The sequence below is a fragment of the Propithecus coquereli genome, unplaced genomic scaffold (genome assembly GCF_000956105.1).
Source record: "Propithecus coquereli isolate 6110/MARCELLA unplaced genomic scaffold, Pcoq_1.0 Scaffold5, whole genome shotgun sequence".
Taxonomy (NCBI): domain Eukaryota; kingdom Metazoa; phylum Chordata; class Mammalia; order Primates; family Indriidae; genus Propithecus; species Propithecus coquereli.
Window position 1 is genome coordinate 9,598,556 of NW_012150840.1, and position 26,373 is coordinate 9,624,928.

The 26,373-nt window shown below is 39.9% G+C and overlaps 1 protein-coding gene across 1 annotated transcript in view; it reads right to left on the reverse strand.

Annotated features, from left to right (window-relative positions):
• Nucleotides 1-20,601, reverse strand: part of DCAF5 (DDB1 and CUL4 associated factor 5) — a 108,555-nt gene extending 87,954 nt beyond the window's left edge. Inside the window, exon 1 of the mRNA XM_012656043.1 lies at nt 20,265-20,601. Coding sequence (XP_012511497.1) covers nt 20,265-20,478 — 214 coding nt within the window. The 5' untranslated portion in view covers nt 20,479-20,601. The remainder of the gene's footprint in view (nt 1-20,264) is intronic.
• Between the last annotated feature and the right edge of the window lie 5,772 nt (nt 20,602-26,373).

Here is a 26,373-nt window from a genome sequence, read left to right on the forward strand (position 1 = left end):
TTTTTTAGAAGTTTTTTTTTCTTTTGTTTAAACTATGAAGACTAAAGGAAAATCATTCAGCCTGGCTTTCTTCTCAGCCTATTTATTCCTCTTTTCAGTGAGTATATTCTGTGAAACCAATCCTTCTTTTGTGTCAACCATACCTCTCCTAAGCTCCAAGAAGCAGCAACGTGTCTGTGTGTCACACAGCCCAGCTACACCAGTGAATAAAAAATAAGTCTGTTTTATTATTTTTCCAAAGTTGAAAATAATTCATACTTGTATAGAAATTCAGTCACACATACATCTCATTTTAACCTTGCTTGTGAGGTAAGGATTAAACAGACCTTTTTTCTAGACAAGGATCAGAGAGGGCCAGCCAGGATGGCTCATGCCTGTAATCCTAGCACTCTGGAAGGCCGATGAGGGAGGATTGCTTGAGGTCAGGAGTTCTAGACCAGCCTAAGCAAGAACAAGATCCCGTCTCTACAAAAAATTAGCCGGGCAACTAAAAACAAAAACAAACAAACAAAATTAGCTGGGAATGGTGGTGCATGTCTGTAGTCCCAGCTACTCAGGAGGCTGAGGCAGGAGGATCACTTGAGCCCAAGATTTGAGGTTGCTGTGAGCTAGCCTAACGCCACAGCACTCACTCTAGCCAGGGCAACAGAGTGAGACTCTGTCCCCCCCCAAAAAATAATAAAAACATCATTTCTGTCTCTTTGTATTTGACTACTCCAGGTACCCTCTGTAAGTAAAATCATACAATATTTGTCTTGTCATGATTGGCTTATTCACTTAGCACAATGTCTTCAAGATTCATTCATGTTGTAGTATGTGTCAGACTTCATTCTTTTTTTTTTTTTTTTTTAGTTTTAGCGTTAAGCTTGAACTTCATTCCTTTTTAAGGCTGAACAATATTCCATTGTATATACAAGACTACATTTTGTTTATCCAATCATTTGTTGATGGATACTGGGTTGCTTCTACCTTTTGACTACTGGGAATAATGCTGCTATTAACATGGGTGCACAAGTATCTGTTCAAGTTCCCTATTTTCAATTCTTTTAGGTATATACCCACAAATGAAATTGCTGGATCATACGGTAATTTTGTTTAACTTTTTCAGGAACTGCGCTACTATTTTCCATGGTGGCTGTCCAATTTTCCATTCCCACCAGCAATGCACAATGGTTCTGATTTCTCCACATCCTTGCCCACGTTATTTTCCCTGTGTGTGTGTGTGTGTGTGTGTGTGTGTGTGTGTGTACAGAATATTTATTGCAAAATTTTACAAAACCTTTCCTTCGTACGGAGACTTTTGGGACACCCTGTATATAAAATAGTCATCCTAATATCCTAACAGTGGTAAAATGTTTGCTGGCCTTTTTGACCTTGAAGTAATAGCCTAAAAAGACTCTCAAGTCCTTATTGAGTAACTCGGAGCATAGCATTCTACAAGCACTTTGAGTTATTTTTAAGTTACTTTACTTTACACTCACTTACCCCGAAATTCAGTTAGCACTTTGCTGTTCACTAACTCCACTCATACAAAGTTTCCTGCAGTCTACCCCCATTGGTTTGGCATTTCACTGCCTTGAACTAGCATCATATACAAATTTGGGAGATTTTATATTCATTCTCTCCACAAATCACTTAAAAAACATCAAGAGCACTAATCTCTATTTACCCAAGCCTGCCACTTCTGCAATTAGACCTATTTCAGAGGTGGATGTAATGTGGGGCAGCATGGCACAGCATTCAAATACAAGCTTAGGATATATGAACACAGGTTTGACTCTCAATGTTGCTACCACTTACCAGCTGTGTGCCTTTAGACAGGTCACTTAACCTCTCTAAATTATAGTCCTCCCATCTATAAAATTGAGAAAATAACTCTACCTATTTCATAGCATTATTATTATGATTAATGAGATAGAACTGTATAAGTGACTTGGCCCATTCCCTGATATTAATACATATTAAGAGCTAGGTAAATATTAGCTAATCATTATGCAACTTGAACTCAACAATAGCTAACATCACCTATTGTTTACTCTGGGCAAGGGACTATCCTAAGGGTTTTATCCGTGGTAGCTCTTCTAATCCTTTTAACAACGCCATGAAGCAGGTATTGTTGTTATCCTTTCCTGTTGATAAGGTGCTATCCTTATCATTCAGATGAAACTACAGAAAACCTACATAACCTGAAGGTACTCAACTACTAAGAGTCACTGTTGGGATCTGAATCCAGGTAATCTAGCTCCAGAGACTGTGCTGCTTACCATGATGCAATCCAGTCTCTCCTTGGCTCCTAGCTTGGAGTATTTCACATTAAATAGGAAGGAAGTATTAAAGCAGCAGCAATACCCTAACTAGACAACTAGAGATCCATACAATAAAATGGTTTCTCCAAAATCAGATGACTAATAGCAGTTCAATTTAACAAGGCTAGGATTTTTAAATACTAACCCTAGACAATGTCTTTAATTCCTGAGCAGGAACAGAGAAAGAAATTCACAAATATTCAAATATCCCCTTCTCCTTACACCGGAATCACAGAATAGAGTCGGAAGGCACCTAAGAGATCATCTTCTCTGATATTCCCATTTTGCCAGTGAGAAAACTGAGGCACAAAGAGGTTGAACTCACCTGTCCAAGAGCACACCACCAGTTAGAGGCAGAGTGGGATTCAAATCCAAGATGTCTGATTCCAAAGCCCCTGCTCTCCTAAAATGTGGTAAACATAGGCCACTGGATGGTTTTAGACAGTAGAGAAATAATTTTAATAATTATGTATTTTAAGGTGTATTAGAAAAAAACAACTAGTACATAAAACCCATGACTTCATAGACATTATCGTAATATAAAGTTTTCTTTCAAACATTGTTTTAAGGGGAGTCAACTTAGAAAAAATGTTAACAGCACGGATGATACCCCTTAAATATGACAGAAGTCAAAAAGGTGGGGCTCAAACCTCCAAAATTTGGAGAATAGGTCACCAGGCACATTTACTACTTCCTTAAGAGAGGGCCTCTAAATCTGAGGCCGAGATTTGATACACACCCAAATGCAAACAAGGTAACTAGGGAATAATCTCAGAAGGCATTAGGAGAATGTGACTACTTTAACAAAGAAAGTTGCAACCTAATCAGTTGCACCGTAATCAGCCTAAAGACTACAAAATGGCCAAAACTTAAGATAAAAATATTCAACCTCACTGGTAATCAAAGCCAGTTACATGAGAATTTAAGTCATAATATACTTTCTAAATAATACCATTTTTCGCATACTGACTGAATTGGGAAAGATAAAATAATGCCCAGCAACAGTCATGATGAAGTCTCATAATACAAAAGTAAATAAGTTGTTTCAACTATCTTGGAGGACAATTTGGTAATATATATCAAATGTATCTTCAAAATATAAAAAAATTCATATCCATTGACCCAGAATTCCATTTCTACAGATTTTATTCCAAGGGAAAAATTTTTTTCGCAAATGTTTAGCTATAAGGACTGGAGAAAAGCAAAAATATTAATAAATAGAAGGAATAAGACAGTACTGGTTAAATTCTGAGGTAGACACTTCACAGGATACATGCCATAACATCATGCTTCAGAACAGCTGATCTCAAAGTGTGTTCCATGGACCCCAGAAGGTCTGCAAAGTCAAAACTATTTTCACAATAAAACTATAATGTTATTTGCCTTTTTCACTGTGTTGATTTTGTACTGATGATGCAAAAGCAATGGTGGATAAAACCACTGGTACCTTAGTGTTAATGACGGCAATGACAGCAAATTGTACCAGTCCTCAGTATATTCTTAACTTGCCACTCACTTGCAGTAAGACACAAATGCTACTTTCACTTAGGAATGTCCTTGAAACAGTAAAAATAATTTTATCAAGTTTCAACCAGAGTACACATCTTAATACTCTGAGGAAACGGGAAGTACACATGAAGAACTTCTACTGTACACTGAAGAAAGATGATTATTTTGTTAAAAAATATACATGTGATAGTTTGCATTGTGAACTGAACTAGCTGCTTTTTTCATGGAATACCATTTTTACTCGAAATGACTGACAAAGTATGGTTGAGACTTGTGTATTTGGCAATATTTTCTCAAAAATGAATAAGATGAGTCTGTCACTTCAAGGAAAATAAGTGGCATTATTTGTTGCTTTCAAATGAAAATAAAAATTTTGGAAAACTTTTATTTGCCATGGTGAATTTAAAGACTTTTCTGATGAGATTGGTGGTAAAATTAACACATGTGATTTTTAAAAATATTTTATATAATGAAACACGTCAAGATTTGGAAAACCTGCAAAACTCAGTCAATCTGTATTTTCCAAATGATCAATGTATGATGTAAAACAATGCATGGATGGAAAGATCCGCTCAAAGTTTAAGACAGATTAATGGATTTTTTTTTTTTTTTTTTTGAGACAGAGTGTCACTCTTTTGCCCGGGCTAGAGTGAGTGCCATGGCGTCAGCCTATCTCACAGCAACCTCACACTCCTGGGCTCAGGTGATCCTTCTGCCTCAGCCTCCCGAGTAGCTGGGACTACAGGCATGCGCCACCATGCCCAGCTAATTTTTTCTATATATTTTTAGTTGTCCGATTAATTTCTTTCTATTTTTAGTAGAGACGGGGTCTCACTCTTGCTCAGGCTGATTTCGAACTCCTAGGCTCAAACAATCCGCCTGCCTCGGCCTCCCAGAGTGCTAGGATTACAGGCGTGAGCCACCGCGCCCGGCCCCAGATTAATGGATTTTAATGTACAGACTATGATGAGTTCTTTGATATGGTTTTGGATTCCACATTGCAACTAATCTGTAAGAAACTTCTATTTGTTGAGTTTTGATATAGTATCAAAGAGTAATATACACAATTATCTGAGGCATTAAAATATTCTTCCCTTTTGTAAATACAGATATTCATAAAGCTTAATTTTCTTTACATACTTTAGCTAAACCAATATTTCACAACAAATTAAATGCAAATGCCTTCCATTACGACAGCCATCAAAGAGATTTGGAAAAATGTAACAATGGCACTCTTCTCACTGCTTTCCTATTTTGGAAAATACAGTATTTTTAATATTTTTTCATTTAATAAAAAATTTAATATTTTCTCATTAAAATGTTATGTTAATATTAAGTTTACATTGCTGTTTTTAAATAAATGAATTTTTAAATTTTCTCAGTTTTTTAAGTTCTAATACAATAAAAATGATAGATATGACCCACATAAACTGAAGTTCTTTGAGTTCTTCAGTGATTTTTAAGAATATAAAGAGGTTTTGAGACCAAAAAGTTTGAGAACTGTTGATTGAGGACAGTGGTTTTCAACTCAGTTGATATTTTCCCCCCATTTAATTTGACAGTATCTGGAGACATTTTTAGTTGTCACAATTGGAAAGATGCTAGTGGCGTATAGTGAGTAGAGGCCAGGGATGTTGCTAAACATCCTACCATGCACAGGGCAGCATAATAATAATGCAGCCCAAAATTTCAATATTGTTGAGGTTGAGAAATCCTGCTTTAGAAGAATATTCCATGACATATGAAAAAAATTATTAAGTAAAAAAAGTTATAAAATAATATAGTCTAAATCCAATTTTATTTTTGAAATACGTATACTAAATATGTACCAAAAAAGGCTAAGATATGTTCCAAATGTTAACAATGGTCATCCTGAGTAGATGGAACTATTTCTTTTCTTTAAATATTTCTTTATTTTCCAAATTTCCTATAATTAATACATATGTATGAATTCATAAAATTATGAATGGGTGACAGGCCTATAAGTGCCATATTCTGATGCTTGTATGATTCAACAGGCAATTCTTAATAGTAAAGTTAGTAAAGTATGGAATTAGTGACATGTCAAAGAATAAAACCTCCTCAAATAGTGCTAGGGGGACAGTACGAGCAGGTTCTCAGGGCCTCAGCAACAGTAAGGTTCTACAGGAAAGTTATTAAGATAGTGGATGTCGCATTGTAAGGTACTCCCAGACCACAGGCTGTCTTCATCTCCAGTCTTATCTGTCATAGAGAACTAACCTGGACAATATGCTCTCCTAAATATATCACAGATACTCTTCATCTATTCTGAGCAGTTTCTGATTTTTTAATTTTTGCATATAAGAACATTGCCTACCTGAATTTTGCAAAATTCCTTGTATAAGCAAAATTAACAACATAATAAAGCTTTCTTTTCTCTTCTTGGGTAATTCAAAAAGATTGAATCAATGCAGGCCCCAATGCTTTCATAGTCCTCCTGGGAAGGCACACTACCACCCACCCACCCACCAGCAGGTATAAACAGAGATGTCAACTCTGAGACTAAATCAAGGGCTAGCAGCCAAACACTCAAATTTCAGTTATTTCTTGCCAGTAACAGTACCCCCCATCCACAATTTTACTTTCCACAGTTTCAGTTGTCCGCAGTCAACCAAGGCTCAAAAATATCATTTTGAGAGAGAGAGCACACACATTCATGTAACTTTTATTACAGTATACTGTTATAACTGTTCTACTTTATTATTAGTTATTGTTATTAATCTCTTATTGTGCCTAATTTATAAATTAAACTTTATCATAGCTACGTATGTATAGGAAAAAACATAATATACATAGGAGTCAGTACTTGTCAGGTGTGGGGACCAGATGTCAGGTCTGTGTTCCCTGGTTCGTGGTTCCCAGTACCAAAGAATGGTTACTGGTGGTACCAAGTCAGCAGAGCAAATGGGCAGACCAAGCAGATGCAAGCAAGCAAAGCACCAAAGTTAATTAAAGCATAGTGCATTCCAGAGAAGGAATCTCCTGAGAATGGAGAAGACCCTGAGTTTAACAAGATTTCTCCCCTTCATGCTGATTACCTAATTCTATGCTAAGTGGGAGGTGGAATATTCATAATTTTTCTTGGAAAAAGGTGGAGAATTCCAGGAATGGCGAATCCTCCCCTTTTCTATCCTTGCATGGCAATTTCTGGGGGTAGCCATCGTATTTGTAAACTGTCATGGCATGAGTGGGTGTGATTTTTACTATGTTAATGAGGGTAGGTCACTTGAGGATACTGTCACCTTACTTGTATACATGCTCTAAGGACTCTCCAGTGGCCATGATCATATCTCCACTTTGTGGCCTTCTTACTTCTTTCTGGTTGCTCAGTCCTTGCGGACCTCTTGACACATCATCTTTTCCTTTTTGGAAGCCCCTTTTCTGATCAATTTGTTCCTCCTAGTAGACAAAGCATCTCCTAACATCATCTATTTCTCAATGGAAATCCCTAGACAAAGCATCTGTTCCCCCTCCTCCTTATCCCTACCTAACATTCTCTCTGCAGTTGCAGGCATCCATGGGGGTACTGGAACGTATCCCTCATGGATGGGGAGACTACTATATATCTAAGGCAAAGCATATACTTCAGCCATCTATGGCAGCAAATAATGAGGTCTCTGTACTAAGTCATCAAACATGGTCAAGCAGCTATAAAAAAAGAAACATAACAATCCTCAAAGGATTGTTAAAATCCTCCAATTAGTCACTTAGTCACTTAGTCCAAGTAGTAACACAAAAGATACAAGAATGTAGATACAAGACTTGAATCAAAATTTAGAATGGGGCAAGTTGTATAACAAAATTTTGACAGACATCTGGATTTGCAAAAAATTCCTCCTCCTTAGCAATGTTCTTGGAAGGGAAAAAAGACTTTCCAAAGAAAGGAAGTATAGCTCAGGAGGCTAAGAATTAAAACTGAAAGACTCAGAATGACTGTCTGCCTCCACCCTGGGAAATCTCTACTTACTCATCTGTAAAACTGTAAAACAATGGGGCACTACCAACTTAATCAAAACCTAGTTCAGGGACAATGAAACTGCATATAGAATGTACTGGCAGTGTTAGCCACTCACAGAGTTTAACACTTTACTTGAGCAAGTCTTTTATAAATGCAGAACCTCATGGCTTTCCCTAGTAAGGGTACAGGTCAGAAGACCCAGAATTTTTTTTTTTTTTGTGAGACAGGGTCTCACTCTGTTGCCCAGGCTAGAGTGCAGTGACATCATCATATTACAGATTACTACAACTTCAAACTCTCCTGGGATCAATCATTCCTCCTGCCTCAGCCTTCTGAATAGCTGGGACTACAGGCGTGTGCCACCACACCCAGCTACAGAAGACTCAGATTTTAATCCTGATTCTAATACCTTCTAGCTGTGACCTACTGAGCAAATTGTTTTACCTTTGCTCCTTTGTTTCCTTGTATGTAAAATTAAAGACTTCACTGAGATGATCGTTAGTCCTTTCTAGCAACAAAATTCTGTGATTCTATAGAGACAGAACACAAGAAGCATAAGATCACAAGTAAGAATGGTGAAATTTATACTCTAACCAGATCACTTAAATTTCTTTAATGATGACATTTCACAACATGAAAGACATTCTACAGCCAATTGGCCATATACCAGAAAAACTAATTCCTGAAAACCCATTTCAGGGTCAAGCTATACACTAAAGGGCCAACTTTTACTCCAAATATACTCTGGTGCTGCATAGAAACTCCACAAAAGTAAACCTATAATATGGTTTTAATATCAATATTATATCCACTTTTGGTTTAAAAGTCCTCAGAAAAAGATCTCAACTCAGTGGAGAATCGTTCCTTAAAATCAACTCTGCAAAGAGGAACAAGCCACAAGACTTTTTAAAAAATATATACAAGTAAACAGTAGAACAAGAACTATAAGATGTATATGTAAAGGAAGGGGTAACAGCCTCTGGACCTAGCATTCTCCTAATGGTTTTAGCTTTTTTTTCCCCCTTTCTAATGAAAAGATGAGGGGACAAATGACTAACCCAAACACGCTGCCTCTCAGGCTCTATCTGGTATCGTGAAAGTGGCAGCTGAAAGACCCGAGGTAGGGAGGGTGGAGGCTTTTCCACCAGAGGCATTCAATCCTTCAATGGTTAATGTGAGGGGTTAGGAGACTGGCACTTTAGATTTACTTGAGTACCAGACAGCTTGGATGAGAGTTAAGTAGATGACCACATAATTTATCATCCAAACTTGGACTTTTTTAAGAATGAAAGGAGCACTAATAATTACAACACCAGGGTCATGGGGGAATTTAGGGCCGTCCCAAGTAAAACAGCATATATGGCCAGCTTAGTTATAAAGGACCCTAGCAGGCAGCGAGCGAGGTAGGCAGGGAACATAGAGTTACCTTATCAACCTTATAAAGTAATCTTACCTCACCTTATCAACCAGGAGGAGCCCCAGCAGAGGCAGAAAAAAGGTGGGAATCAGCCCTTCTGCCAACATTTTCTCTGCTACCTGGATCTATTATAAACCTGTCAATTTCCTCAGATGCCATTTTCTCATTGACTCCTACATATCCCATCCCTCAAGAATATAACTTTCATTTTAAAATTAACCCTGATGGGAAAATAGTACTAGAGTACAACACAAGGACCTGACCTACTATGAATATCAACTCTGTAACCTGAGTGGTATAGGATAGAATCTCTGGTATTCAACACTGCAAGAAGCAAAGCGTGAGCAAGGTGGCAATGAAAGTGTGAACAGGAAGGCATGGGAAGAGCAGATAACTAAAGTGACAAACTACTACTATCAAGTCTTACCCTAAATCTCTAAGAAAATCAATGCAAAGAGCAAATTGAGTCTAAGATCATCACCTACAGGGCAATCCTCCTTGTTCACCCGATCGGTGAATGACCCTAAAAATGAAAAGCCTTCTTTTGCACAGAAGCAGAAGGAAGTTGCTGGTGACAGAAGTAAATTTTACTTACAAGAACACTATGCTTCAAATTCATTAAGGATTAAATAGGTTTATCATCTGGTCTAGGAGTCACACTTCCCTTTATGATACTGTGTCTGTGGAAAAGTGTTTCCAAATGTCTTACCTGTGCTCTCTGGGCAAACAAGCCCATGTTACGTGTTTACACCTTCTTCCAAAAAACACTTTATTCTGAAGCACAAGTATTCATCTGTGCCCCAGGCATAGATATTTTCTCCACATGTGTAAACTATATGAGGAAAGATATTTATTTCTGTTGGCTGAAATTCAGCCAAATATAATCAATCAGCATGCTCTCTACAGTTATGAACCTCAAATTACAAGTTCAGTAAATACATATGTATTGTTTGTACTTTTAGTAGGGCTAATGGATACTTGGTAACCAGAGTATACCTACTCCTAATTAGACTAAAGTAGGGAGTTTAACCCAATGGGAGTTAGTCACATGGTTTATGTAAGCAAGTATGGAACACATAAAGGGTGAAGAGGAGACTTTAGATGACCACAAAGACCAAAATCCAGGTGAGGTGATTTCTAGCACCAAGAGAGATCTGCTTGAGTACTGAGTACTGTGGCTGTGAACAGACAGCTTATTAGCTCCAAGACCACTGCTCCATCTCCTTAATTCCACCTGCCTTCCTCCATTTGCAGTTAGCAAAGTATCAGAGGGACAGCATCATGAGATGAGAATAAAGGGAAAAAATCAGATCCTTTAAAAATGTATATAACATTATAAAAAGTTCAGAGCAGTTAGCAATGTGTCTTAGAATATATGCAGACCCAGCCTGGAAATCCAGCTCTACCACAAAACATGGGAGCTTTCACAAGTTACCTAACTTCTCTAAGCCTCAGTTTCCTCATACATAATAAAAGGATAATAGTACTATACCTAGGCCAGGCACATGGCTCACATCTGTAACCCTAGCACTTTCGGAGGCCCAGACAGAAGGGTCGCTTAAGGCCAGGAATTCAAGACCAGCCTGAGCAACATAGTGAGATTCCATCTCTACAAAAAATTAGCCAGACATGGTGGGACACCTGTAGTGCCAGCTATGCAGGAGGCTGAGGCAGGAGGATCACCTGAACCCAGGAGTTTTAGATTGCAGTATATGATGACACCACTGCACTCTAGCCTGGGCAACAGAGCAAGACGCTGTCTAAAAAAAAACAGTACTATCTCTAACTTAGAAAAGATTCTTTTAAGCAGTACATATGCCTGGAACAGGAAATGCCCCCAAATAATATTTGATAAATGAACGACATCATCAAATATTACCTATTTTTTTCATTAAACATTTATTCTTATAGATAGCAATATCTTAGTTGAACATTGGGTACAGCATCCCTACTTAATTTGGTAGACACTGGAGAATGCCATAATTTTTTGGGAGATCGGCAGGGAACGTAAGACAATGAGACAATGAGAGCTAAGTTTTAGGAAGCTTATATTATAATAGGCAGTGGTAACTAAGTATTAAAACTGAAAAGAACAAAAATGTGGAAAGCAGTTATTGGAATCAAATTTTCTACAAGGACCAAAGTAATAGACCATGGTAATAAAAATCTTTTTTCATCCCTAGAATTATACTTCATTTAACCACAAAAAATGAATTCTAATATCTATTTGTCTACTAATGCCTTGCCTGTTTCTCTGCATTATAGAAATCTCAGCAGTAATTTATCAAAGTCTTTTCTTGATTCTTTAGCACTTAGTTATGACAATTAATGAAAAAACCTTCAAATGTCCTTGCCTTTCTACACTATAGGTAACACTGGCTATTTTCCAAGTGGCAAATAAGACATATATAGTACTTAGCAGAAGGCCTGGCACAGGTTACAAGCTAAATAAATGTTAAATAATAATTCTTATAGTCATTAAGATTAAAGAGGCACACATAGTAGGTACTCAACAAATATTTTAAGAATAAACATACTTAAGTAGAACATGTTAACCTTATTTACAGTAAACACAGATACAATTTATCATTTAAGAGGATCAACTAGAGCTGTACATGTGCTCCAGAAATTGCTAACATTCAGCTTTCAATTATTTAGAACAGATCCAGAAAAGGTGGCCTGCCCTACAAAAAGGAAAGGGAAAAAGAAATAGCACCTGCCTGGGAACAATGAGCCCTACCTTAGAGTCCTGACTGCCAAAAACTAACCAGGCAGCTCTAGGCAAGTCACCTTCCTAAGAGATCTCAGCTCCCTCTTCTGTAAAATGAGGGTGCTTCTATTTCTCTGACTTCATGAGGAAAAAAAGAAGACATTAAAAGGGTTACCTAATGTAGTATTTTCCCAAGCTTCAGTCAATCCTGATCGCCTTTTGATTTTTGCCATATCCATGAAACACCTTTACCAGTATTTTTCTTCAAATTGACTTTTAAAAATTTAATCTCACCTTAAGTAATAAATCTATTAAAAATCTTTTATTCATGTTAATTTTTCTAATGTGTATAAAAATAAATATTTTAACTATCAAAATTTAAATATTCAAAGATCACCTAAATTCAGCTTACAGCCCAAATTTTGGCAAGTAGTAACCAAATCTTTATAACTTCAAATCAAAACATTTAATGGACAGAGAATTGAACAGAAAAGAAATGGAATTTTATATTCTCACAATAATCCAAGAGTTAATCCAAGCAAATTAACATTAGTTTTCATATATACATAGATTTTTAAATATGTGGGGCAACAAAAATTGAAAACAGAATTGATTCCTTCTTAACCTACATAATCTTCATCTGAATTAGGATTTTATTTCCTTTAATTTTAAAAGACTTTAACACCACCATTGACTATCTAAATTCAAACTAAAATAACAAGAAAAGCAATTACTTTCTTTTCTTAAAACCACCAGAAAGAAAAAAAGATCAAAATTAAGTGCCACATTTATTATCAATGAAAGTGCTCTTATGAACATGCTCTCTTTGCCTCACTCAATGCATGAGAAAATAAAGGCACCGAATTGTTTTTTTGTTTGTTTGTTTTTTGGTCACCCAGGCTAGAGTGCAGTGGCGCAATCATAGCTCACTGCAGCCTTAAACTCCTGTGCACCCACTTCTTAACTTGGAATTCAGACAGCATTATCCATTTGTGTGTCAAGTTTTACTGGTCAATAAAGTTTCCCAGATCTAAATGACTCCAATTGTACTTTACAACCAAATCCATCAATAATCAGTGAATGAGCACATGCTTATATCTGGGCTGACACCTTCAATGTGGTGGCCAGGATACATAACTGAGGGCTACCGCTCTCCTTAGGAACTCTTAGCAATCAAAAATGCATTGGCATAAAGCAAATTAACAATGATCCTTCAAACAATACTGAACACAAAGACAATTTTTTGATGTGTTAATAAAGTCTAAGAAGTGTAATGATCAAGAGTTAAACCTCATTAGGTTATTTTAAAGTAGAATTATTTAAGGCATGATTCTAAATTTTCCACCCTTTGATAGATATCAATTAGCTGACTGAAGAACAAGTGGGACAAATAATGCTTATCTATAAATATCTGTATTACTTTATCCTTATGTCATGATCCCTATAATTTATCATAGCAAAGTCCCCCAAGGCCATCTCTATGGGCCTTCTTTCTTTCCCACCAAATTTCATAAGCAAGAGCACTTTTGCTATAGTAAGTATGGCAGAGCAGAGAAAAACCAAGTATCTACTGAAGTATCATAAGGCAGAGAGGAGAAATTAAAAAGGATCATGTACTGTTACAAATGAGAATTACACTCCTAAAATGCCAACTTCTGGAGAGCATAATTTATGTTTGCTTTATCATCCCTGTTCTTCTCATAGCTCCTGTCTTTATAAATAGTATCCAATCAAGAACTATGTGTTACGGGATCCATTTGTACTCGCCATCAAATTTGTACTAACTGATCAACACTAGGGTGATCACATGACAGAAATATTCTCTAGGGATTAGGGGGATGGGGGGGCAAATCTATAACTAAAGGACACTGGGAGCACTAAAGGGAGGGAAGGGCATGCCTTTAACCTGCATTTGGGTGAGGCAAAGACATAAAGTGTAACTATAATGTTTGTACCCTGGAATAAAAAAAAAGAACTATGTGTTGAACTAATAAACAGACCAAAGAATAAAATTTAATACTTTCCCAGCAACGGCTTACCAGTAAATAGAAAAGGCGAGAAGAAAATTCAAGGATTGATTCCCCAATTACCTCATCAAAATGTATATACTACGAAAGCTTTTCAAAGTCACACATCTGCCCCACCACTGGCCATATTTCTCCTAATAACTAACAAGGACCAAGAAATTCATTCTAATGAAGTACATGAGTAGTTTTAATAAAGTCAACCCTTATTTAACTGACTAAAGCCAAATGCCTTACCTGTAGATAATGTGACTTTAAACTAATTTATTTACAAAAAACTGATTCTATAAAATGTGATATAACTTGTGACTGGGCAACAGGAAATGACCATTAATAGGTTCAAATTAAGCATATAGTTATAATCATCACTATTATTTGATGTTTAAAAATATTCTTTAATGATGATTCTGGTTAAGCTTACTCACAAAGCATTTTTAATAGTTCACCTCACGGAGATCTTTCTCAATTTTTCATGTGTACTATGCCATATGCAGTAAATATGAGATGTTGAAGGTGTCAATCTCCTAAAAGCTTTTTATGACGTTCAAGCAAAAACAACAACAGTTGCAGCAGTAGCAACCAGGGCAACATTGTGAGTTAGGCCCTTGTGCTAAGAATGTCCAAAATGTTATTTTATTCAATCCTCACCACAACCGTCTGAGGTATTATTATCCTTATTACATGGATGAGGAACAGACACAGAGAGGATAAGTGACTTGTCAAAGGTAACCCAGTTAGCAAGTAGTTGAGTTGGTATTGATCCCAAGCAGCCTGACTTACAGGTTCATACTCCTAAGTCTCTCTATAGACTATAGATCCTTAAAATGAACAATAAGGTCAGAGACCTATGTGAACTAGAAATAGGCTAAATAGTTATCCCCATTTATAAACATGATGACCAAGCAACTAAATGCCTCTCCCCATTCCCAATTCCTACATAATTAACACTTTGAAACATCATAGTTGCTAAAGCTATTTGAAAAGCCTCTGAAGGTATTTTTCCTACATTTACTCATAAGCACAAAAAAGAGATCATAATCTCTCACTGTAACTCAAAACTTCACACTTATGGGCTATTAATCTGCTAGCTTTATAGGTTCCAATGTCTTAAACCTCAATTCAAGGACAATAATATTATAGCAATTCCCTTCCCTAAAGAACTGAATCTTTATTTTTGTGTACCGCTAAGATTGTTTGCACAGCCCTTTACAAGATATAAGATGGTAAAGTTACAATCCAAGTCAGATACGCGCAGAGCTGAATTCTGATTATGCTTCCAATCAGATCCCAAAAAGATGTTCGCCTTCTTCCCAAAGAAAAAAGACTTTAAGCAAACATATAAAGGACCCCTTCTAGGGAAAAGGAAAAGCATAAGAGGAAGCAGTGAAGGCAATTTGCAACCAAAGACCTAAAAGGTAAACCCAGGATATCCCCTAAATATGTGTAGCACAATATAACCTCCTTGATGTTGTTAGGATCTCTTGTAAGTAACACTTCAACATACAGTGTTGTTCCCCATCTGACAAAGGACTAACAGACAAAAATATTCTAAGAGACTAATCATCAAGCATAAGTTAGTCTTTATAAAAAGTAATGTTCATTCAAAATCATGTAGTTTATAAAGCACTTTCACATATAATATTTCATTAACCATTCATTACCACTATTCAATGACCAGTGAGGGCAGTTTGTTATCTCTATTTTATAGATGAGTGAAGGGATTTGCCTAAATTCATACACTATGTGACTGGTAAAGCCTCCATCTCAAATCACTTGCCATCAAATCCCAGGTGCTTTCCACACCACATTGTGCCTCCTCATTTCACATCAAAAAAAAAAATCACAGCACACTCCCGTCTGCCCAATTTGCACACATGTATTACCAATACTGTAAGAACAGATGTCAGCTATTAATGACACCATGTGTTATAAGTACAAAAGGGAAAGAAAACAAATTCAGCATTTTCTCTGAGAGGCCTGGCACTCTGTTCAGCATCCAACCTATACTTTGCCCAACGTTGTTCTCATAGCAGGCCTTCAGGTAGGTGCTGGCATTCCCATTTATACCTCAGAAAACAGACTCACAGAGGCTTAGTAATTTGACCTACGTCATACATTAAAACAAATGACATAGCAGTGATTTTAACCATGTATCTACTATACCACACTGCCTTATGTGGTACCATAGTGATGACTTTTTTAGTCAACAACAAAGAAAGATAAAGTACTTTCTAGGTTAAAATATTGTGCAATGTTTTAAAGTGTCAAACAACCATTCCTCTACTTGTTGCTGTCATAATCTCACTTCCAAGCACAGCACCTTTTCTCCTTCCTTATTTTCTCTGGTTTATTCTTAGTAACTGCTGGCCTCACTCACTATGCCCTGGAAAAAGGGCTAGTTGTTGGATTAGAAAAGTGATGTATGGCTAGGAGCTGTGGCTCATGCCTATAATCCCAGCACTTCGGGAGGCTGAGGTGGGAGGATCACTCGAGGCCAGGAATTGAAGACCAGGCTGGACAATACGGCCAGATCCTGTTTCTACAAAATTTTTTTTAAAAAATTTAGCTGGAGGCTGGGCGTGGTGGCTCACGCCTGTAATCCTAGCACTCTGGGAGGCCGAGGCGGGCAGCGGATTGTTTGAGCTCAGGAGTTCGAAATCAGCCTGAGCAAGAGCGAGACTCTGCCTCTACTAAAAATAGAAAGAAATTAATTGGACAACTAAAAATATATAGAAAAAAAAAATCAGCCGGGCATGGTGGCGCATGCCTATAGTCCCAGCTACTCAGGAGGCTGAGGCAGGAGGATCGCTTAAGCCCAGGAGTTTGAGGTTGCTGTGAGCTAGGATGACGCCACGGCACTCTAGCCCAGGCAAGAGAGTGAGACTCTGTCTCAAAAAAAAAAAAAAAAATTTAGCTGGGCATGGTGGTGTGAGCCTATGGTCCTGGCTACTTTGGAGGCTGAAGCAAGAGGATTGCTTGTACCCAGGAGTTCAAGGCTGCAGTAAGCTATGATCATGCCAATACACTCCAGCCTAGGGTGACTGAGCAAGATTATCTCAAAAAAGAAAAGTAGGCTGGGCATGGTGGCTCACGCCTGTAATTCTAGCACTCTGGGAGGCCAAGGTGGGTGGGTCGTTTGAGCTCAGGAGTTCCACCAGCCTGAGCAAGAGCGAGACCCTGTCTCTACTAAAAATAGAGAAAGAAATTAGCTGGACAACTAAAAATATATAGAAAAAAGTAACCAGGCATGGTGGTGCATGCCTGTAGTCCCAGCTACTCGAGAGGCTAGGCAGGAGGATAGCTTGAGCCCAGGAGTTTGAGGTTGCTGTGAGCTAGGCTGATGCCATGGCACCCTACCCTGGGCAACAGAGTGAGACTGTGTCTCAAAAAAAAAAAAAAAGAAAAGAAAAGAAAAGTAACATATTCTTAACTAACAGCATTTTATATAGTCACAGGAATTACACAAATACTATTTTTGCCTTGGTTCTAAGTTAATTCTATCAAACAGTATATGTCAGATAAAAGAAATGTGACCCTGCCCAAACAATTGAGAAATGAAAACAATGAACAATCTATCATTTTAATCACCACTGGGGTTTTATCCAATCCAGACAAGACACAAGAACAAAATGCATAAAAATAATCTCATTACCATCCCAGAGTTTGGCATCCTACCACATTACAACTTTGGGGATAGACAGCATTATCATCAAAATACTGCGTATCCCCCTTCAGGTGTTAACTGCTAAGGAGGGACAAGGATAGAAAAGAAAAAATGTAAACATGACACTTTAAATAGTTTTAAACTTGGGAAAATTATTGAAGGACTTCCCAGAACAAAATTTAATTAGCTTTAACAAGTTAAGGTGTACTATGACTCCCAAAGGGGACTTCCTTATCTGAGGCAAACAGGAGGAACTTTCTATTAACACAAGTTATACTCATAACAGAAGGTAAATAGCTAAGAGGCTTTTTAACTATTACTCTATGTTCAGGGAACAGATAGGAAAAGCTACTCTGAGCCAAACTGGAGGGGCCAGTGGAAAAGCCTTTTGGGAGGACTAAGAACAGGGACAGGAGTAGATAAAAAGGAAACAGGAAGAACTGAGCTAGAAGGAGTGTGGGGGAGGGAGGAGGAGCAAGGAGCAAGGAAGGCTGGAACCCAGGAAGTTCTGATGGAGATGAGCAACTCAGGCCTAGAAAAGTAAAGAAATAAATGCCTAGAACAAGGAGGTCTACGAGGGCCTGCCCTATCTTAGGACCCTCCTCTTCTACTAAAATTAATGCTAAAATTAAGCCAAAGGAAATAAACTGGCTAAGACTAGAGAAAATGGAGTTCATTTAAGATACAGGGGAAGGTCCTGTCAAGCATAGGGGAGTAATAACTGGTAGACAATGGAGGGAACTTTTTAATGCTTTTTGAAATGTAACCTTATACAGATAAATTGTACAGTATGTGAATTATCCCAATAAATTTGTTATTTTTTTAAAGTGTGTTAAGCTGGGCAATGACTACTTATGATATAATCAACATGATTAGCTCAGTTGTCTTATAAAAAAGTACCCTCAAATACCCTCACTCAAAAGGGAAAGTTTTCTTGTGTTCGGGAATATTTCTGTTGGAATCATCTTATAAATACAGAAGAAGCAGTAGGAGGGAAACTGGGAGCTCAGTCTTTCTCCATTTTGGCCCTTGGAATTTATTTGATAAAATTTTATATGGTGGTGTAGGGGAAGGAAGCTTTTGCTTGGGGTCTACCTTGAAGTGGAGTATCAGATTTCTTCAGGGGATGATCTAGGGCCAAATCTACCTAGTCGAAGAGAAAACGATCTGGGGTGGAAGAGTCAAGTAAGTTCTGTAGAAACCCCAGAAGGTTTCTCATGAAATGATCACATAAGACTCATCTCTGCTATCCCCAAATTGGACCGAACGCCCCATGTCACTTCCGACTGTTACGAAGACGGATGCTTTGCCGTGATCCCAGAAGTTTCTGGCGAGGGGCCCACTGACAAAATTAGAAAGCCATCTGGGGACCGACCTGGGTGAAGCTAAGCGCCACGTCCAGCGCTGGGCTCCCCTTTCATCCCTCCCAATGTAGGAAAAGAGACAGAGGAGGGCACAAGGCTACCGGGAACGCCCAATCACCCGTCTTCGCCCTCCTCCCTTGAGCCGGGTTTCAGGGAGCCGCCCCCTGGCCCCCGCGTACGCCCATCCCCACCCGCCCTGACCCTAGGCCTGCGACCCCAGGAAGGAGGGGGAAGGTGGCTGCGAGCGCCCCCACCGGCAGCAGGCTCACCTCCCCCGGGGCAGCTGTCGCCGCGGCCCGCCGGGCCAGGGCCTCCCCGGGAGCAATAGGCTATCGATTAAGCTGCCTGTCGCTAGGAGCCCCGGGAGAGCGAGGCCTACACCGCCCGGCCGGAGCCCCGGCCTCGATTTCGCCACTTTCCCCAAACCGGAGGGAGAGTCCGGGGGCAACCAGGCCGATCTGGACCGAGGGGAGAGAAGCAGAGACCACTCGCAGCGGCAGCCGCGGAGAAAAGGGGTGCAGGCGCCAGGCTCCCGCCAACAAGTCTCCCGGGGTTCGACCACCTACCCGCTACCTCGCAAGTTGCGCATTCAAGTTCAGGCTGGTGCCCCTTAGCCTCCAGAGCCCTCGCCACTCTCGAAACCATAATAAAAACAAGACGCGTAAGAGGCCACCACAGTAGTAAAGAAGATGGAGCTGGCCCCTAAGAACGCCGCGGGGCGGGGGGCGGCCAACAGCGACCGCCCGCCGGTCACCTCCCCTCCGCTGACCCCGCCAACCCTCGGGTCGCAGCCCCAAGCCCCTCGGCGTCCGGGTCTGTCACCGCCCGACTCCCGGCCCCAAGACCCCTTCTTGACACCGGGGACAGGGGCTCGAGCTCCCCTTGCCTCTGGCGCGCCTCGGCCTCCTCCCCCTCCAAATCCTAAAAATGCCCCCCGCACCTTTTAAAGTACACGGAGGAAGAGTTTGCCGTCAAACTTTGTCAAGAGATAACCTCGCCCCCCTCCCCGACCCACACTTTTAGGGCAGCCATCAGGAGAGATCACTTTGCACTTAGGATAAAGCGAATTAAGGAGCTGTCAACCATTTTAGGTCTTTTTTATAGAAGACATCCTCTCCTTCCCCTCCCCCTGCAATGGTTTTAATTTGACACCAAACCTTCCCACCGCAGAAGGGGGGTTGAGAAGGGAGGGGGTGGGAACGGAGGGCAGGAGGAGGGTGGCGAGGGAAAGCGAAAGGGGGAGGTTGGAAGGGGGCCGGGAGGCGCGGGGAGGGGAAGGGGGTTGATTTACCTGAGACCAGCCACTGGCCTCCATTGTTGGAGAATTCAATGGCATTGACACAGCCGAAGTGGCCGAGGAGGTCCTTCTTGTAGAGGTTTCTGCAGCCCCGCAGGCGTCTCCTCTGAAAGTCCTGAGTGAGCAGGGGGTCCCCATGCAAGCCCCGCTGGGACAAGAAGCCCACCACTGACCTCATGCTGCCCCCCAGGCCAGCTCTCCTCTTCATGCTGGAACCGCCACCGCCGCCGCTCGCGCCGCCGCCCCTCCCTCGGCCTCACGCGCGGCCGCCGCTCTCCCCCCACCCAACCCTCCCCCAGCGCTGCGATCCGGATGGTTCTTTAACCAGCCATGGCAGGCAGAGCGAGGTGTGCAGACACTCGGTGGCGTTCGCGGCTTCCTGACGGTCCCCTCCCTCTCCTTCCCCCCTAAGCTCCGCCCTCTCCTTCTCCGCCTCCTCCAGCAGCTGATCCTCAGCTGCGGCCGAGCTTCCGCGATGCGCGGCCCTTCCGCCGACCGCTGGGGCCCTGAGAATGTGGGCGTCGCTCTGCCCCTCCCCCGCCTAGGGCGGCTGGCCGGAAGAACACGGGCGGCTGGCCTGGAGACCGCGGGCGCCGGCTGCGCTTTCTCCGCTGCAGCTGCTTCCCGCATGGGGGCCAGGGTCGCGCTGGGCGGAGACCCCGCTGCACCCCCAGCGGGCCGCACTCCTTGAAGTTGAACGCACATAACAATCAGAGCGTCCGTGGGGCTGCGGTCCCGCCCTCCTCCCCCGGCGGCTGGCGGGTCCCCTGCCGCCTAGAGGCTCGGCGCCGGGACTACTTAGGGGAAAATGGGGCCAGAGGTGGGGGGAGTACTGCAGCCAGAGGCTCGGATCCTCCTCCCTCAGTTCTCCTCATCCTGGGGCTGCCCTAGCCCTGTCCATAGGGTTGGGGGCTGGGGGGAGAACCGGGAGTTAGGTAGGACTGGACACTTGCAGGAAGGTGGCCTGGAGATTTTGTTAGTGCACCCGCCCCTCCCCCATATAAATTTTTAACACTACCCCACCTCCCCCCCAATTCAGTTCTCTAATTCTTTTTCGTCCAGTCCTTAAGTAAAAAAGTCTAAATTGTTCAGTCTAGTAGACAATATAGAGTGGGATAAAAAGGAGAAAGGGATTAAGAAGTGAGCGGAAAATTGCCAAAACCAAGTTGAGAAAGTCCAGAGAGGCAGATTTGCAAGATACAAGAAGCATTATTCGAAAATAGCGATACATGTTATTTAATTGGGTGCGGCGAGCTCCTCTTAAAGGTCGTGAGTGGGGAGCTCTGAGGTTGTACCGCTGTTAACCAGCAGCTGTGTTCCAGGCCAGAAGTAGCTGCACTTCAGAAGGATGGGAGTCACCGTGTTGACCTCAGTGGGTGTTAAGTGCTTTGGAATTCTACCAGATACAGTTAAAAGTCCTCTTTTCAATGTATTGTAGTACTTTTCCTAGAAGCTATCCTCTATCATTAAGTGATAATAAGCTACTGAAATAGGCAGGTGTCAGTTTTGCCCTTTCAATTTAGCAGGAATTACACCCTCTGGACCAGAGATGGCACAGGGGCGGTTGAGTACAACCACCATTGAAAAGATGGGCTGAAAACGTGGAAGAGGTTCACCAGTCAAGCAAAATTATCTACTACTTTTTGTGCAATGACAAGGATAAATAAGATTAATCATACTAATAGCAAATATGCAAGTGTTTAATATAATCTACTATAACAAACGTTACTAAACATTTACCAAATTCCAGAAATTAGGGTTTTAATAAAATATTTTTCCCCTAAATAGGAAAATGTGTAGTGCTTTCTTTTAAAAGATTTTATTCTCAGGATATTTATAATAATCCATAATGTTTATTCATTATAATTGCCACATAAAGATCAATAGTAATGTACCAGCTTGATTAAAGATTTATAGCACCAAACATCCTTCCCTCATAACAATATCATAATGTGTAATCATTTATTTTTGTGATTATTTGATGGTCTCCCCTTCTCCACTGTAAGCTCTGACAGCAGGGACCATGCCTGTTCTGTTCAAGGATGGAGGTCCAGAGCCAGCACTTGTGTGCACCTAGTAGCCGCTTTAATATTTGCTGTATACATGAATGAATTTAGAGAGTGGGGAGGATTTTGAAAGGGAAGATAATGATTTTTGTTTTGAATGTGTGAGTTTGAGGTATCCGTGCTTCATTCCAGTGGAGTCCATTCATTGCAAGGCCAGTTTCCCATCTCACTATTCCTTTAACTGGCATGTTCAATTCAGACATTCAAAAACAGGCCCTCTGGCTCCTTCCAATTAATAGGCCATCATTTATACCTACCTTATTTGCCTGGGGTTGAGGAGATGAGCACAGTAATTATGTTCGAAGTGGCCTTTACTGTGGCAATATATAAGACACACCCTCCTCTCCCCTCTTAGGCACTTACCCCTTCTCCACAACTTTAAATGTGATTCTCTTTTCCCCAATCCTTAGAAAAACTGTCCCATTTACCTGAGCCTGAAAATAGACTAGTATCTGGTCACATGCCAGCCCAATTCTAGGACTTTGCTCTAAACTTCCTTAACTGTTCAGTGACCAACAAGGACAGAAATGTAGGACCACCTAGTCTGTTTCTATACTACTTCTGCTCTGGGCAGCTTTTTGTAAGGAGAGTGAATAAAATCTCTCCCTGTCCTCATAAATAGGGTTGTCAGATAAAATATAGGACATCCAATTGAGTATAAATTTCAGAGAAACAATGAATAATGTTTTAGTATAGCCCATGGAATATTTGGGATATACTTACACTAAAATAATTATTGCTTATTTGAAATTCAAATTGAATTACGCATCCTGAATTTTTATTTGCTCAATCTGGCAACCCTACCTATAATATAACCAACTTCAGAAGATCAGGCTCCATGGTATCTATTTGCTTTTATTAAGAATTTAAGCCAGGCGCGGTAGCTCACACCTGTAATCCAATCCTATCACTCTGGGAGGCCAAGGCGGGAGAATCACTTGAGGTCAGGAGTTTGACAACAGCCTGAGCAAGAGCGAGACCCCCCCCACCCCATCTCTACTAAAAAAAAAAAAAAAAAATTAGAAAAAATTTAACATAGTCCTTTGTTGTTTTGTGGGGTTTTTTTTGAGACAGTCTCACTCTGTTGCCCAGGCTAGAGTGCCGTGGCATCAGCCTAGCTCAAGGCAACCTCAAATTCCTGGGCTCAAGCAATCCTATTGCCTCAGCCTCCCAGGTAGCTGGGACTACAGGCATGTGCCACCATGCCCTGCTAATTTTTTTTTCTATATATTTTTAGTTGTCCAACTAATTTCTACTTTTTTTAGCAGAGATGGGGGTCTTGCTCTTGCTCAGGCTGGTCTTGAACTCCTGAGCTCAAATGATCCGCCCGTCTCAGCCTCCCAGAGTGCTAGGATTACAGGTGTGAGCCACTGCACCCAGCCAACATAGTCCTTTGTGTCATTTATTGCAAACTAATAATATTGTACATAACTATATAACAAAAACATTTAGTCAACCTCAATGATCATATATGATCTTTGCTTTTTTCATAAAGGTATTTAAAGTGAAAAAGCCAGTGTACTTAGCTTTAAAGTAGTAGATGAAATTACTCCTGAGTAATTGTGCTATTGCAGAGAATGTGTAGACAAAGAGGAAGAGGAGTGAAAAATTCATATTTTTCTTACCTAGACCCCAAAACTTATGTGTATTAACATTCACACTCAGGAAAACACTGTTTTGGAAATTTCATTCTGGAAAAACTAAGATATGGAAATTGCCTAACACAAGAACTCTTACTTAATTGCTTCGCCATGGATTGAATACTGGTCAAATGTAGAGTTCTCAGAAATTCATTTACTCTCTGTCTTCTATTTTGTTTGGCTCCAATGTCACTGAAGAAAGAGCAAGGAACCTTTAATAACTGACTAAACGCTAAGGAAATGCTCAAACATTAGAAATCGTGTGGGGTTTTTTTAACTAAGAAAACACTAAGCCTCTTCTCAAACTTTTATTAAATTTTAGTACATTAAGTGCTACATATGAAGACTAATATGCTCAGAAATTTTTCCCTTAAAAATATTTTCAACTTTAAAATAAACTGCTACTCATAGATAAGAGATATTAATTCAGGCAAAAATCAATGCCTCAAATATACATATATATTAACTGTAACATTTAAATTTCAAAGGATAAGTTATTTATTGGTCATCTCAAATAGATAGCAGTCAATTACAACGTTTGGAGGTGGGGGAAGAAACATTTATTCAAATGCAAATTCCTCCAACAATATCTATAGGACATATGCCCTTTTTTATTTTTATTTTTTGAGACAGAGTCTTGCTCTGTTGCCTGGGCTAGAGTGCCGTGGCATCAGCCTCGCTCACAGCAACCTCAAACTCCTGGGCTCCAGCAATCCTTCTGCCTCAGCCTCCCGAGTAGCTGGGACTACAGGCATGTGCCACCATGCCCGGCTAATTTTTTTCTATATATTTTTAATTGTCCGGCTAATTTCTTTCTATTTTTAGTAGACACAGGGTCTCACTCTTGCTAAGGCTGATCTTGAACTCCTGACCTTGAATGATCCTCCCGCCTCGGCCTCCTGGAGTGCTAGGATTACAGGCGTGAGCCACCACACCCAGCTCCTTTCATTTTTTAATAACAATTTTTTTTTTATAAAATTGAGGTATAATTGACATACCATAAGATTCACCCTTCGAAGTGTACAATTCAGTGGTTTTTAGTATATTCACAAAGTGGTACAACCATCACCACTATCTAATTCTAGAACATTTCATCACCCACCAAAAAACGCCATACACATTAGCAATCACTCTCCTTCCTCCCTGACAACTATTAATCTAACTGCTGTCTCTATGGATTTACCTGTTCTGCATATTTCACATGAATGGAATCATACAACAGGTGGCTTTTGTCTGGCTTCTTTCACTTGGCATAATGTTTTCAAGATTGACCCATATCGTAGCATGTATCAGTACTCCATTATTTTTTTAGACCAAATATACATATTTGGATATTGTATATTGTCTATTCATTCATTAGTTGATGGGCATTTGGGCTGCTTTCACTTTTTGGCTGTTATGAATATTACCGCTATTAACATTTGTGTACAAGTTTTTGTGTGGACAAATGTTTTTAGTTCTTTTGGGTATAAACCTAGTAGGGCAATTGGCTGGGTTATATTGTAACTTTATGTTTAACTTTGTGAGGAAGTGCCAAACTGTTTTTCATACCAGCTGACCATTTTACATTCCCACAGGCAATGTATGAGGGTTCTTATTTTTCCACATCTTTGCCGTCTTTTTTATTATAACCATATTAGTAGTTGAAGTGATTTGCAATTCCCTGATGGCTATTGATGTTGAGCACATTTGCATGTACTTATTGGGCATTTACATATCTTTTTTGGAGAAATGTCTATTCAGATCCTTTGTCCATTTTTTAATTGCTTGTCTTTTTATTGCCAAGTTAGTAAAAGTTCTTTACATATTCTAGATACAAGTCCCTTATCAGACATGATTTGCAAATATTTTTTCCCATTCTTTGGGTCGTTTTTTTCACTTTCTTTCTTTCTTTTTTTTTTTCCCCCCCCAGGGGCCATGCTAATCTTCTCTGTATCATTCCAATTTTAGTATATATGCTGCCAAAGCAAGCACTCACTTTCTTGATTGTTTTCTTTGAAGCACAAAATTTTTTAATTTTGATAAGCTCCAGTTATCTATTTTTTTCTTTTGTCACTTGTGCTTTTCATGTCATATCTTAGAAACCACTGCCTAATACAAAGTCACAAATATTTACTCTATATTTCTTCTAAGAGTTTTATAATTTTAGCACTTACAGTTATATATATGATCCATTTTGAGTTAATTTTTGTATATGGTGTGAGGTAGGGGTCCAACTTTATTCTTTTGCATGTGAATATCCAGTCATCCCGGCACCATTTGTTTAAAGGATGATTCTTTCTTCCATTGAAATGCTAGTATATAGACTTACAGTAAATTTTTATATATTGACTTCGTACCTTGCAGACTTGCTTAACCCTTTTAGCTTAATAGTTTTTTTTATGGCTTCCTTTAATT